At 41.1% G+C, this 16674-nt stretch overlaps 1 protein-coding gene across 3 annotated transcripts in view; it reads right to left on the reverse strand.

Moving 5' to 3' along the window:
• The window catches only part of LOC113061734 (A-kinase anchor protein SPHKAP), a 77358-nt gene extending 68766 nt beyond the window's left edge, over positions 1-8592 (reverse strand). For all 3 annotated transcript variants that reach the window (XM_026231126.1, XM_026231124.1, XM_026231122.1), the window contains exons 1-2: positions 8515-8592; positions 5867-5957 (exon numbers count right to left, since the gene is read on the reverse strand). In XM_026231126.1, the coding sequence (XP_026086911.1) occupies positions 5867-5910 (44 nt within the window). In that variant the 5' untranslated portion in view covers positions 5911-5957; positions 8515-8592. The remainder of the gene's footprint in view (positions 1-5866; positions 5958-8514) is intronic.
• Positions 8593-16674: the final 8082 nt, after the last annotated feature.

Genomic DNA, 16674 nt, shown 5'->3' on the forward strand with positions numbered 1-16674 from the left:
CTAGAAGTCCCCGTCAGTCCTGTCTTGTCCCCAGACCCTGTCCCCAGAAATCCAGAGTGTCCTGCCGTTGTCTCCCCGTGTCCCGTAGATGTCGTCTCCCCGTGTCCCGTGAGTGTTGCCCCTTGTCCTGCCGATGTAGTCATGTGTCCTGTTGATGTGGCCCCGTGTCCCGTTGATGTGGCCCCGTGTCCAGTAGATGTTGTCCCCCCGTGTCCAGTAGATGTTGTTCCCCCGTGTCCAGCTGTCGTCTCCCCGCGTCCTGTAAGTCTTGCCCCGCGTCCCGTAAGTGTTGCCCCGCGTCCCTTGTCTGCTCCTGTCATGTCCCCTGTCAGTTGTCCCGAGACCCCTCCCCGCCCCTCACCACCCAGACCTGCCCGTACCCCCCCGTCGTCAGCCTTCGTCCTGTCCTCCTAAGATTCCTACCCCACCCCCCCGCTCTGGTCTGTCCCCCATGAACTTTGTGGTCCCGCCCCCTCCCCTTCCCTGTTTGTTTTTTTTGTTATGTCACCCTAACCCTGCCATTTGTGTTTTCATGTTTGCCTTTGTTATTATTAGTCATGTCTTGTTGGTTTGTGTCTGTGTCCCAGTCTGTCATGTCAGTCATGTCCCGTGTTTGATGTTCCCTTGAGGAGCGTCTGGAAGCCGCTCCTTAAGGGAGGGGTTCTGTCATGATCCTGCCCTCGTGTCCTTGATTTTTCCTAGTCTTGAGGCAGGATCATGACAGACCCTTGTTTTGTGTACAAGCGCATGGCCTTGTCTTTGGGCCATGTGCTTGTGTTGTCTCGTTCCCTTGCCCCGCCCCCCTTATTATCCCAGTCTTGCCGTGATTGTCCTATCTGTGTCACCTGTCGTGTCTTAATTGTTCCCCCTATTTAGATCTCCTAGTGTGCTCTGTCTTGCGTCGGTTCATTGTGTTACTTATGTGTTTCTCAGATGTGTTCCACACTTGTGACTGTGATTGTATCCTGTATACCGTGAGTGTTTGTTTATAGTTAGTGTTTAGTGTCTTTATCTGGTCAGCCCTGTCTTGTTTGGTTATTTAGTCCTTACCCTAGGTATTGTTTTCCCCCTCGTGGGTTTTTGTTTTCCCTTTTTGTCAAATAAATCCTGTGTGTACCCGATTCCTGTCTGCACCTGAGTTCCTCCCTTACCAAAACCCTGACAAACTGCCATCGTTAATCTTGCAGAAACGGCGAGCTTGAGCGGGGAGTTCTTTGGCGTGAGTGAGCAGGAGTAAGTATTCTGATTAATTATTTTGTATAGTATTTTAAAATGTAACGCCAGTATGCTATATAAAGTTAATTGCCTGCGAGCTTCTCCCCCTGTCTGTATGGTAATTTCTCTGCTGTGCAACAGAGAGTCGAGTGGTTATGACGTCATCGTTAGCCTATTTTTACAAAAACTGTTTCTACGGGGCCATAACGTAAAATAGAAGGTAATGGAGCCCTTTATACATTGTTGTTTATCTTTAGAAATAAATAATAGACAAATGGAGTCTTTAAACGCCTCAGATGTAAAGTTATTCGCTGTCAAAGTGACGCCAAAATGAATGGGAGGTCAATGGGATGCTAACGCAAGTGAAGTTCTGCTACAAGATGGCGGCACGTGGCCGACTTCAACTTCCGGTCGACTTCCTTCCCGCCTGTGGGTGGCGGCAGTTTAATGTATTAATGTCTAAGGATAAAAACCGCTTCACTGCCCCCTTAAGGTATAGAGGGGAACAACAAGGTGTCGCGGTTGGTAAATCGTGATCTCTGGGTTTTGCACTGTGGTGAATTCTGTGTGTTTCGCGTCTGCACTGATTAGTTTGTGGGCGTCTCCATTAATTGTCATCAGCAGCAGCTGTCACTCATGGTTAATTAAACATAATCCACGAGTGGAGTGGGGTTCCAACACAGTCACATTGTGGAGTGAAAGTTGTCATGAGTCTTGTCTGGTTTCTGCTTGTCCTGTTGTCCCTGTTTCTGTCTTTCAGAAGGAGAACATGGTATTGCCAAACGTGCCCACATAGTATCTGGACCTGAAGGAGATGTTCAGTAAGTCCCGTGCTGCATCTCTTCCTCCGCATCGTCCCTACGACTGTGCCATAGATTTAGTGCCAGGTAAGTCTCCACCTAAAGGCAAGTTATTCTCTCTTTCCATTCCTGAGAGGGAGGCCATGGAGAAATAAATTTCTGATTCCTTAGCTTCTGAGTTCATCCGTCCTTCCTCTTCTCCAGCGGGGGTGGGATTCTTTTTTGTGGGTAAGAAGGATGGTTCTCTGCGACCTTGTATTGATTACCGAGAGCTGAACAACATTACGATAAAGAACACTTATCCATTGCCACTCATGTCTTCAGCTTTCAAGAGGTTACAGGGAGCATCCGTATTCACAAAATTGGATTTACGTAATGCTTACCATTTGGTCCGCATCAGGAAGGGGGATGAATGGAAAACCGCCTTTAATACCCCCAGAGGGCACTTTAAATACTTGGTGATGCCGTTCGGGTATTCCAACTCGCCAGGGGTTTTCCAAGCACTCATGAATAACGTGTTGAGAGATATGGTAGATCAGTTTATATATGTTTACCTGGATGACGTACTGATTTTTTCTTAATCTCTCCAGGAACACGTTCAACACGTCAGACGAGTGCTCCAGAGGTTACTTGAGAATGGGTTTTTTGTCAAGGCGGAGAAATGCGTATTCCATGCACAGACTGTCCCCTTCCTAGGGTATATCGTCTCATCCGAGGGAATACGTATGGACCCTGACAAGGTTAAGGCTGTGATAGATTGGCCATCTGCAGATTCCCGTAAGGCCCTACAGCGATTTCTGGGGTTCACCAATTTCTATCGCCGTTTCATTCGCAATTTCAGCCAACTAGCCTCACCTCTGACAGCTTTGACCTCTCCCAGTACTCCGTTCAGGTGGTCGGACGCAGCTGAGACTGCGTTCACTAACCTCAAAAGCCGCTTTGTTTCGGTTCCCATCCTTGTGGCCCATGATCCCACACGGCAGTTCGTGGTGGAGGTCGACGCGTCAGAGGTGGGGGTAGGAGCAGTGCTGTCCCAATGTGCTGTCTCGGACGATAAGGTACATCCTTTCGTTTTTTTTCCCCATCGATTATTGCTTGCTGAACGCAATTATGACATTGGTAACAGAGAGTTGTTGGCCGTCAAATTAGCTTCAGAGGAGTGGCGTCATTGGCTGGAAGGCTCAGGGGTACCTTTCATTGTTTGGACCGATCATAAGAATTTAGAGTACATTAGAACTGCCAAAAGACTCAATTCCAGGCAGGCTCGGTGGGCACTTTTTTTCGGTCGCATTGATTTTACTTTATCATACCGCCCGGGTTCCAAAAATGTCAAACCGGATTCTTTATCATGTCTTTTTGATTCCTCCGCCCGCCCGGTGACTCCCGAGTGTATTTTACCTGAGAAATTAGTGGTCTCAGCACTCGTATGGGAGGTTGAGTCGAAGGCCAAGACGGCCTTACAAGGGGTAACGCCTCCGCCCGGTTGTCCACCAAACCGCTTATTTGTGCCGGAGGAGTTTAGGTCCAAAGTCGTCCAGTGGGGTCATTGTTCTAACGGGACTTGTCACCCAGGGATAAGTCGAACTAATGGGTTGGTTAAACAACGATTCTGGTGGCCACTTATGGCTCGTGACATCCGCGATTTAGTTTTGGCTTGCTCAGTTTGCGCCAGTGGTAAGTCATCTAACTGACCTCCTGCTAGGCTCCTTCAACCGCTGTCTGTCCCTTCGAGACCCTGGTCCCACATCGCACTAGATTTTGTTACTGCCCTCCCACCCTCTAATGGCATGACGGTTGGTTTGACCGTAGTGGACCGGTTCTCGAAGGCGGTTCTCTTCAGATCCAGACTGGACGCGGTCCCCTCCGCTCACGCATTTGTCCAGAGGTGCCACCGCACCTGGACCAGAGCCCGCGAGACTCTGCTCCGGGTGAGGGAGTGGGGCCAAGGCCGATCGCCACCGGTCAAAGCCTCCCGTTTATGTTGTGGGTCAAAAGGTGTGGCTTTCTACCAGTAACATTCCTCTGCATTCAGTATCTAATAAATTAGCTCCCAAATTTATTGGCCCGTTTACTATCATCAAGATCATTAGTCCGGTGACAGTCCGCATCAAACTACCTCCAGTGTACAAGAGGACACACCCCGCCTTTCATGTGTCCAAAATTAAACCCGTGTTTTATGCACGTATTAATCCGCTTACTCCGGTTCCCCCGTCGCCGCGTCTCGTAGATGGGGAACTGACTTATTCGGTTAATCGTATTCTGGACTCGAGACGGAGGGGACGAGGATTCCAGTACCTGGTGTACTGGGAAGGTTACGGTCTGGAGGAGAGGAGTTGGGTACCTGCTAGGGACATATTGGATCACTCCCTTATTGATGATTACAATCAGCAGGTAGGCCCTTCTGGGAACTCCAAGAGGAGTTCTTAGACCGGGGGGGGGGGGGGGGGAGGGGGGTTGATTGCACTTTGTGGTGAAGTCTGTGTGTTTTGCGACTCATTACACACTCCCTATATACTGGCTTGTCTCATGTCTTGTGTTTGTGAGAACGTTGTTTTATGTCTGAACCCTTGTCTTTTGTTTCTGTGTTGTTTGCGTTGGATGTCCGTGTCTTCCCCCGGAACCTCATACACTCTCTGCACTTTCACAAAGCATCAAGTCTTACCTTCGGCTCTATTCCCCGCAGTTCCTGTGCCATCCTCTCCTGCTGCCTTCTCACCATCATCATTTGGATTACTCACTGTCTCCCCACCTTTTTGGACTGTCGTCTTCCCAGCATTGTTTTTGTACTCTTGTTTGTTTGTCTAATTCTCATTAAATTGTTAAACTCGCAATTGTTTCCTGCTCCTCCTTCACCCAGTTGTCACACACGGCAGATGGGTTATGATAACTGTAACATTGTATGTGACTGAATCAACCAGGGTATTAACCAGAGCAACTTTCAAACATAATTTCTCCATCTTGTTTGGTTGCAAATGACTTCCTGACCAGCATACGAGACCTCATATAGAAATATACATATACTTTATACCTTTCAAAAGTTTGGGATCTGTCAGATTTTTATTGTTTTTGATTTTTTTTATGTTTATAGATAGATTAAAAATCCATCCATCCATCCATCCATCTATCTATCTATCCAGCTATCTATCTATCAGCCCATCATCAATGTATGGTATCTTGTATGAAAAAAAAGCATAGACATTTATTCTATCAGACGCCAAACACGAGATTTAATATACATTTTTTACGAATTTCTTAATGTAGCTTGTTACTTCAGTGGTTTTTAGAGCAGGCATGAAGCAGACGGATCCAATGAGGGTTTTATGTGATTAAATTTGCCAATTTAAATCAGTGTGAGCTCACGCAAACATCCAAAAACTGGATAAAGTAATGAACAGCACAGAACCCAGAAACAGATAGCTGAGATTAATCCAGCACAGAAATGGCTATTTACAGACAAAGCCTTTTAGCAGGAATTAAAATACATTAAAATCTACACTCTGTGAATGAGAACATGTTTGTGGGAACAGTGGGGAAGGAGATTATTCACTTGATTATAACAGCGACTCAAAGAGAAATTCTCTGTAGACTCTCGCCTTGCTGCCACTATTTCCTTATGTCACAGAGGAATATAATCAAGATTTTTTGCGGGTTTTTAAAGAGCAGACATTTTATCGTGGTTAATAAATATGGATGAAACGATTAAGAGGCAAAACGGGAGCAATGTTACACAGAAACAATTAAAAACACTCATTAGAAGGATTATTCCAGTGAGAGGATGCACCTCAAGCACATTTTAATATACCATAACATAATCATCTTGAACATAAAAATAACATTTATCATGAACGTACTTCTCTGTGAAGTTTCGGAGGACATTGAGCAGGTTAGCCAGCATGTTTGCCTCTGTTCTCGTCTTTTCTGTTGGTTAGGATGTGGGTTGATCTGAAAAGAATGAAAAAAAGGAAGATGGTATACAGACTGAATTGTTCACTGTGAGAATATTACCTCTTTCTGGGGTCTCTGATTGCATTAAATTTTAATTTAAAACTTAATATACAACTCTGATAATTATTTCAAGCATTTGTTTTATTAGCATAATAGGCATGCATGATAATGGATGAACAGTTGATCAAAATTGTTTTGCTCAGAAATAATAATAAAAAATTATTAATCAGAATTATTGTCTTTTTTTATGCAAGAGAACATCAACTCTCATGGTTTGCTGGAATGACGATGTAAAAATAAAACAGAATGGCTGTATTATATTTTTTATATGAGCAGAATATCATATACCACTTAACTGCAGTTTCCATTTGTGCGTTTTTTTTTTTTGTAGAATTATGTAGTAGACATAATTTATGTCTACTACATAATTCTATGTAGTAATTCATAATTAGACATAGACAATTAATAATTAGACATAATTTCATAAATGTATAAATTTATGAAAAAACAAATAAAAAAAAACTCTGATTAAGGGATTAATTAACCTCTTGAAATCTGGCAGCTGCACGATTAAAGCTAGTTACCAATGCAAGATAAAACAAACGCACAATAAAATGAAACATTTTCAGGATAAATAACCACTGGGTGAATATCGCAGATGATTTTACTCGAGAGAAGCCGAAATTGTCATCATGATTAAAATATGATTCTTCATGAAGCTCTATGATGTCTATTTGTATACTGAAAAAAAGATAGCTGTAGGACTTATTTTTTTTTAAAATAAATTTCCCAAATAATTACAAAGAAGTGACAAGTAACATATCAAACTTGAACTAGAAAGACTAAAATAGTATTGTACACAAAATCTGGTATAGACACTATTTTCACTCAGAAATCACAATTAATCAATGCATTACAAAAAATTCTGCAAGTAACCCCATCCATCCATCCATCCATCCTGCTTATTCCAGGCCGGGTCGCAGGGGCAGCAGTCTGAGCAGAGATGCCCAGACTTCCCTCTCTCTAGACACTTCCTCCAGCTTCCAGGGGATACCGAGGCGTTCCCAGGCCAGCCGATGTGGAGGAGCAGCGTTTCTACTCTGAGCTCCTCCCGAGTGGCAGAGCTCCTCACCCTATCTCTAAGGGAGCGCCCAGCCACCCTGCTGAGAAAGCTCATTTTGGCCTCCTGTATCCGGGATCTTGTCCTTTTGGTCACAGCTCATGACCATAGGTGAGAGTAGGAGATCGACCGGTAAATTGAGAGCTTTGCCTTGCAGCTCAGCTCCTTCTATACCACGACAGACAGGTACATCCACCGCATCATTGCAGAAGCTGCACCTATCCACCTGTCAATCTCCCGCTCCATCCTTCCCTCACCCGTGAACAAGACTCCAAGATACTTGAACTCCTCCACTTGAGGCAGGAGCTCTCCACCAACCTGAACGGGACATGCCACCCTATTCTGGCTGAGAACCATGGCCTTAGACTAAGAGGTGCTGATTCTCAATACCAGGCGCTTCACACTCGGCTGCAAACCGTCCCAGTGCATGCTGAAGATCCTGGCACGATGAAGCCAACATGACAACATCATCTAAAAAATGCAGAGATGAAATCATGTGGTCCCCAAAACGGACACCCTCCAGCCCCTGGCTGCACCTAGAAATTCATCGACCTCCGGCCTAGGGTGTCCTGGTGCCATGTGCACTGGTGGACAGCCTTATGCTTGAACATGGTGTTCGTTATGGACAAACTGTGACTTGCACAGAAGTCCAATAACAGAACACCACTCCGGTTCAGATCAGGGGGGCCATTCCTCCCAATCACGCCCCTCCAGGTATCACTGTTGCTGCCCACGTGAGTGTTGAAGTCCCCCAGTAGAACTGCAAGTAACAGTGAATTAAATGTAACGTTTTGAACTGGAGAGACTGAAACAGTATTTTCTGGTAAAACGAAAAGTCATATTTACAGTGTACTGTGGGTAAAAAGATCTATTTTCTCTCTACTGATCCACAAATAAACAGTATAATGGGGTCATCTCTCATGAAGCGAGGCTGTGCTCTGCGTTGTGTATGTGTGAACTGGTGGGTTTGGATGTCAGAGAGTGTTGTGCGTGTGAAACAGATGGCCCCCGCTAAGCGCTGTGCTTTCCCTGGCGTCATATGACAGGTGCTGCACTGCTGCTTTACAGCAGAAAACACATACCTTCACAAACGCCCCCAATTTATGTGTGTGTGCTAAAATTTATTAGTATTTTACCACCACAAAAAACCAAGCAATTGCATTCCCTCCCTCCTTCGAGCTAAAAGCACATCAATGATTGTTTTGTTAGTCCAACTATATCGAAATAACAATTATTGTAATATTATCATCATCTAATGACTTAAGAAAAAATTAGAATTATGGTGATCAGCCGCCTCTCATTTGCTGTGGTGCGTTTTGGAAATTTCTAGGGAGTGAACGTCTCAGTGCACAGTGATGTTTCTGATAATACAACAGGTTTAAAATGTCTGACTCCTCGGATAGTGAACTTACTACTGAGCTGACTGAAACATACCCTTATCTTCAAACTGTATCGTCCTGCAAATCACTCTGGGTAATGGTGGAATGGTTCAGGCAGTTTGTGGCAGACAGATCTAGCACAGTTTTGATTTAATGTGTTGTTCTCCTACGAACACCTGAGTCGCTTTTCCAACAACAGCATCGGTGTTTATCTGAGGGGAGACAAAGAGAGAACATGATTGACAGAACTGGAAAGCGATAATATTCATCATTCATTAAAGTCCAGTCTAGAGACACAGTGTGTAATCCATTAACACTCTACACTTCAATTGCTGACACGTGTACATGTGTGTGTGTGCACCGAGTGTGCTTGAAGCCCAGAGTGCCTCTATCCATCTTAAGCTGATGGAAAGATGGGTGAAATATTGATTTTCCTGTTCATACTTTAGTGGAGTACAGATAACCAGCTGAATCTGGTATATATGATGTTGTGTAAAGCACAACACAACTTACAGATGCACAATGTCACACAACTAATCGAATTTCTTCTTCAGTTATATTCTCCAGAGGGGATGTTTCAATATACATGCTGAAACAATTTGCAATGAAATGGTAATGATAATATATATATATATATATATATATATATATATATATATATATATATATATATATATATATATATATATATATATATATATATATTAGGGGTGTAACGGTTCACAAAATTCACGGTTCGGTTCGATACGATACACTGATGTCACGGTTCGGTTCGGTTCGGTTCGATACGTTTTAGATACAGCAAAATGTAAAAACATCTCAACTTTTCAGAATGCCGCAAGCGCACCGCGGGTCATGTGACAAGAACTAACCAATCAGCTTCATCCTTTCCCGTAACAACGTTGAGAGCTCAGCCAAGATGAAGGATCAGCTGATCATAGTTGTATATGGATTGCAATTTTGAAATAAATTTGGTAGCAGAGCTACTGCAAGCGATTTTTAGAGCTGCAAATCCATTTATCCTTCGCTGAAATTTCCGCGTCTCATGGAGAGAGCACGTCATTGTTGCTTAGCAAAGACAGACGCCTCATGAGCGCTTCTGCCCAAGCGCTTTGGAAAGGAGGAGAAAGACGCGCTTAGCGTTTTCCATGCGTTTTTAGGCACGATATGTGAACGGCCCCTAAGGCGCTCGCTCACTCAGCACGCGCTGAAGGCTCGTTGCAAAATGTCGAATGCATTTAACAGACCAGAAATATAAGATCCTAAAATAACCAACAGGTCTGGTGTTTGGGTGGGATTCCCTGTAAGCTATAGTGTCTAAATGCTGCAGGGATAGTTTGCTGCGTGCATGTTTCTCCTTTTTTTCGTCTTTTCCCAGATAGTACTGACGCATATATCCCAGATATTCCCGCTGGTGTTTTTTTTTTTTTTTTTTTTATTCCCGCTGGTGTACCCTGTCATGTTGCAGATGCGACATACCGTTGTTTTTTTATCCACCACTCTCTTGCCATCACCATTATAGCTTAAAGGGAATCCAAAGTGCACCCAAACACCAGACCTGTTGGTTATTGGAGGATCTTCTCATTTCTAGTCTGTTAAACGCATTGGCTATTTTGCAACGAGCCTTCAGCGCGTACTGAGTGAGCGAGCGCCTGCTGAGTAGCCTAACATAAACATATAAGATGGTGTTTTTCACACACACTTAAAAGGTTTTAAAGTTTAGAAACTTTCTGTAATGGAACAGTATGAACCCTTGGCCTTCTTATACACACTTACATAATGATAAACACTTACTGGAAGAGTTTTATAGTGTGAATTTGACTGATTTTGAAGATTACAGAGTGTAATAACTGAGTGTATTCTTATAAAATACCTATGCAGTTGCTAAGGCTTAAAGTATGATAGTTGCCAGAATGTTGCTATGCAGTTGAGAAGGATGCTAAGATGTTGTGGGTAGTTGTCAAGGTGTTGCTATGCAGTTTCTAAGGATGCTATGATGTTGTGGGTGGTTTCCAGGGCATTGCTATTCAGCTGTTATGGATGTTACGATTTAAGTGTGGCTGTTATGCAGGTGCTAAGCTCTGCAGAGTATTTTATAAATGTGTTGCTCTGCAGATGCTAGGGCATTCTGAATGGTTGCTAGGTGGTTACCCACAAGATTCTGATCTACATATTAGACCTTCAGTTGGAGATAAATCTACAGTATGGTGTTTTATCAACTGCCAAGCAAAATGTCTTAAATCAGATCACTAATACCACTCGTCATCCTCAACAAGCTCAGTACTTAGGGTTAGGGGTTTAGAAAAGAGCTTTGCCAAGCACCATAGTTATAACTGAGGCACACAACAACAGCATCAGAAGTACATATATAAAGAGAGGAGATGTGAGTCACAAAAACAGATAAGAAGAATCTTCCGGGAGAAGAGATGCAGCGCTCAGCTGATGCAAGTTTAAGTGTGTGTTTGTGTCATTTATAAAAGCAGGCTTGTTTCATAAGAACATTCACCACAGCAAAAGACAATTTGGTCTGCAGAAGTGACCACATTTAATGAACTCATTAATGATTACAATTACTCACAGTCAGAATAGCAGTGTAACCACAGGGATTATTAGAGCCGACAGCATGACAACGTGCAAAGAGCAATTACACACTAGCACATACATACATATGTTTACAGACATATTACATGACAGAAATAATCAAGGAGTGAAATATATTGTACACATGCACACTGATTGGTGTTCTTTCATTGCATTGATTTTAATATTTCTATGTAAAAAAAAAAAACACTTTAGCACAGCAGCATGTGAAGCCATAGGCTTTTTTCTAGTGCCGCTTTTAAGAAATCTAAGATAAACGCAAATCTTGACATGAAAAAACAAACAACAAAAAAAAATCAATTGGACAATTTAACAGCTGAGACATGATATCTCCAGCTGATATCCTCAAACCTCAGAAGAAAAAACAACATAAAACTTAAGATACATGTTGAAGGCTGGCAAAGAAAAAAAGAAACATTTCTCTAGTGGGTCTGGATATCTGTTTCATAACCGTTGAAAATTCACAGGCTCACACATTAAATATTTGATGTTGTGCATGCAAGTGTGTGCACTTTGTTTACTTGGATCTGACACATAAAAGGAGTATGTGTATCTACTGTCTTCTTGACTGCAGAAGTCAATATGTGTGTGTGTGTGTGTGTGTGTGCTGAATTCAGACAGTGATCTGCTATATGCATGTGTGTGTGTGTGTCTGTGTGTGTGTGTGTTTGTCAGTTTCAGAGACGTGGAAGATCTGAAGATTGAATTATTGATCTCAACTCTTTATAGATGTTCAAATCGATAGTTTTAGAAAATGTAAGCTGATGCGTTTATGTCTCCTTAAAGTGATAGTTCACGCAAAAAAACAAAAAACATTTTGTCATCATTCACTCATGTCATTCTAAACCCATGAGACTTTTGTTCACCACCGAAACAAAGATAAAGATATTTTTAATGAAACCGGAGAGATTTCTGTCCCTAATGTGTGTGTATATACAGTAACATGCAAAAGTCTTAGGCCACTAGTATTTTCACAAAAATTTTTTTAAGTCAGTTATTTCTTTATTTTGCTGTAGTGTGTCAGTAGGAAATATCAGTTTACATTTCCAAACATTATTTTTGCCATTAAATGTAATAATCAGTGATATTTTGTTTGCAGAAGGAGTCTGACAGCAGCCAGTGCTCCACACAGAGATCTGATCTGATCATCATCAGTCTGTCTGGAATAACATGAAGAAACTGAGACAGATTCAATCCAGAAGAACTGTGACAATGTCTCCAGAACACTCCAGGAAACCTGCAAAGCTACCTAAAAAAAAACAATGTGAAATTTTTTATATACATATACAGTACATTATGCAATGACAGTTTTATGTTAATTCACTGTGACTTCATAATTTTTCAAGCTTAATTTAGCAAGTTTGGTCCAGCAATCTTCAAACTGCCTTTCTACAACAATTTTATGAAAAAATGTCTTATAGAAATCAAATCAAATAATGATAAGGAAATGTTAAAAACGGCTGATTTTGATTCTGAAAAGTGCACTCTTCACAATATCACAAAATCAACATGCTGGCATAATAAAAGTGAAACTAACCACAGTAGAGGTAGCTACAATATTAACTAGCCTGACATAGAAAGAGCAGTATGGTCACAAGCTACTGTGAACACAGGAGGAAGGAGGGACAGTAAGTGGAGGTGTTAATGCAATTTTGATCCACACAGCAGTCCTCCAGAGAGGCAGATGGGACAGGGGAGACCTGTTCCATAATTTCTTGTTCCTGTATGACTCACAGGCCAAACAGCAGGTGTGTTCTGTCAGCGGAAGCGACATGTCCTATCCTGTGTGTGTGTGCGTGCGTGCGCATTACACACATGTTCCATCACCCTCTGCTCTTATCTCAAGCGTGTACTCTGTGGCAAAGCGGTTGGTCACAAGAGCAGCAGGCAGTTATTAGGTGAAGGCGTTATTTTAGATAAGCTGTGTTATGATAGAGGAAGGGTGGGCTTATAAAACAGTTTGTGATGGAAAAAAAAAATATTATATTGATTATGTATATTTATGCCAGTCTGTGAGTGCATGTGCCTTGGGCTACTAGAACATGATCTTACTTGGCTCGAGACCTATATTTTGAAAAATTCACGACCTTTTGAACAGCTAAACAAGAATACAAACATTAAAACAATCACATACACACATAAGATCTCAGGTTTACATTTGGGAATGTAAAAAGCAATCAATACAAAATTCTGTCTAATGCAGAAGAAACTAAATCTTCTCTGACCACATTTGTCTTGTTGATTTGAACTGGTTAGGAACCTCTATTATGGTAAGTCTTTGACATATAAAGTATTAAGCCAAACTGTGGAATCTGAGCATTCTCTATCAGTGGAAACTACCCTTCATCTGAGCTTCAGCCCTCTCGCTCTTCTTATGAACTTAGACTAGCTGTTGTTGAATCCTTTGACTTTGATCCTCCTCCATTCCTTTTTTTATTTTTTTATTTTTTGCCTTGGGGAAATGTAAGTGTTATTGTGATTTCTTAGTCTCCTACAACCAGCTACACCATTTTCCTTACATCAAACCAGCTTCTGATGCTGCTTCTCTTTCATCTTATACAGCTCTGCTCTTTAGACAGACAGACAGACAGACAGACAGACAGACAGATAGATAGATAGATAGATAGATAGATAGGCAGAAAGGCAGACAGATAGATAGACAGATAGATAGACAGATAGATAGACAGATAGATAGATAGATAGATAGATAGATAGATAGATAGATAGATAGATAGATAGATAGATAGATAGATAGATAGATAGATAGACAGGCAGACAGACAAAAAGACAGACAGACAGAACGATAGAAGTTTTGTCTCGTTGCCCTGGGACACAGCATCACAGTATGGCAAGGGGCGTAACATTTCCACCAAATTAATGCCACATATTGTAATAATTCAACAGCCCTCTGTCAATTATTCTGGACATATAGCAAAGCCAAGGCCATTGAAGATGGGGAAGATTTTGGCTTTCTCACCTATATTATTATTATTTGTCATAACAATAATAATAATACATTAATAATAATAATAATAATAAAAATTTATATTTTGGACTTTTTTATTATCAGTATCAGCAAGTAAGTTTCTCTGTTAAGCCAGTATTTGTTAGTATAATAATACAAAAAAATTAAAAATTAAAAAATCTCTCATCCACCATCCTGTCGCACACATTCAGGTAGATTCAGTTTCTCATCTTTGTCCGTCTGTTTAGTTTTTGTCGGATTGATTTATTAATTATTGTGTTTACTCATTAGCTGACTGCTTGACTGCCCAGACAGGCCTGTTTTGACGAGCTCTGCAGCAGGGTCCCTTCGTTAAGCCTCGTTAGACTCGTTAACAGTCATTACAGTGCTCTTAATTGCTCCATCCCAGCGCCAGTCCACAGTGTACCATATCCCTCTAGAGCAGACAAGAACCCTCTTTTAAAACACACGCACCAAATCTCACATGCTATTTTAAGTACTATACTTTTCTTTCTCTGCCATTTTTTATCCCCTCATACCCTTTTCATTCTCCGAATAATCTTTGAACTGTACTTGAATATTTTCAGCTTGAAAACTGATTGAGAAGCAAGAAATGATAAGGTCAGAACAAATGTATGAGTGTATGTTTGAAAGTATAGAATAAACAGAAAATATTCAGGCACACTCATGTGATGTGATGTTTACTTTAAGTGTCTAAGGTCATTTATGTTTATTACTTCAGAAACGCACTTAAGAGAGATCTTGTATGGGTCAAGACTTTGCCACCAGGCCAAGATTAATTTTCTACATCTGTCAGCTTCCATTAAGATCCAGCTGCATCACACACACACACACACACACACACACACACGCACACGCACGCACACACACACACACACACACACACACACACACACACACACACACACACACACACACACACCTTTGTGCTGTCTGGTCTGACAACAAGCAGGGCGAGCCACGCGATGCTAATGACATGTTTACATATCAGGGTTGACTTCCTCTCACTCTCGCTGACCCTGTGAGGGTGTGTTGATCAGTTCACATGTAAATTCTTCTGTAAAACATGCATTAATAGCCATCTCACATAACTTCCTTTAGTTGATGTTTTGACTCTGCTCCATTCAATATATTGCTTATGTGACCCTGGACCACAAAACCAGTCTTAATTGTACATTTTTCTAAATAAATAAGCTTTCCATTTATGTATGGTTTGTTATGATAGGACAATATTTGGCTGAGATACAACTATTTGAAAACCTGGAATCCGAGGGTGCAAAATAAATCAAAATATTGAGAAAATCACCTTTAAAGTTGTCTAAATTAAGTTCTGAGCAATGCATATTACTAATCAAAAATGACGTTTTAATATGTTTATGGTTGGAAATTGACTAAATATCTTCATGCAACGTGAACTTTACTTAATTTCCTAATGATTTTTGGCATAAAAGAAAAATCTATCATTTTTACCCATAGGCTACAATGTTTTTTTGTCTATTGCTACAAATATACCCCAGCGACTAAAGACTGGTTTTTGTGCTCCAGTGTCACATATATAGACTGTTTACAGCTAGTCCAAGCTGGTTTTTAGAGGTTGACCAACGCACTTGATCACCATGGACTTTAAGATCTCATGACCCATCACAACAAGACGTACTCCTAATAATCACAGTCAGACGTGGCAACTCAGTATAAAGGCACTTCATCTGAAAGCATATCTTGATGAAACTTCTTCTAAAATTATAAAAAAAAAACTACTTACCCACACTACTGTTCTAATTTTGGAGTCAATCATATTCGAATGATTTTTGAAGATCATGTGACACTGAAGACTGGAGTAATGATGCTGAAAATACAGCTGCAGATCACAGAAATACATTTTACAATGAAACATTTTAGAATAGACGGTATTTACATAGAAAACAGCTATGTTACATTTTTCACAATACTACAGTTTTAACTGTATTTTTGACCAAATGAAACCAAACTTGAGAATTCCGAAACCTCTTACTGACCTAAAGACTGTGAACAGTAGTGTATGTCTATTTATTTATTTTCATTCCACATGTAGCTTGCTTTTATGAATAATAATATAAACTCTCTTTTTCCCCCCTGATGACTATATGCTCATATATCTTTGCTCCAAAGTCTGATACTGTAGCTTCACAATGTAGCTTATTGTGGCCGTAACTACCCACTGAGACAGCAAGAGAGTGTATGATGGCCGTGTTAAACCACCAACCACATGTCAGTTGTTAGGTGTTGTTTTTATGTGTTTGTGGGTTGAAACAGATTATAGCACAATAATAGAAAAAATGATTCACCAGTCTTCAAATTGGTTGCACAGGAAAAAACTGAGGAAAAGACACATAAACAAGACGCAATGTGCAGAAATCTAAGTTTACTTGCTGAGTGTAAACCATGTCGTAAAATAATATCTTTTAAAGATTTGATGCCACTAACCTGACAAATGTTGAGAGATCCAATGATTAGTTATTCCTCAAAGCTCTCCTGGAAGCTGCCTATAAGATTTAAACTGTGGAGATTTATTTTAGTTTTGTATGCAATATGCATAAGACGGTCTGCAAATAGGCAGTGGGTCTAAAAAAATAATCTAAGCACCGAACA

This window comes from Carassius auratus, chromosome 43 (assembly GCF_003368295.1).
Source record: "Carassius auratus strain Wakin chromosome 43, ASM336829v1, whole genome shotgun sequence".
NCBI lineage: Eukaryota > Metazoa > Chordata > Actinopteri > Cypriniformes > Cyprinidae > Carassius > Carassius auratus.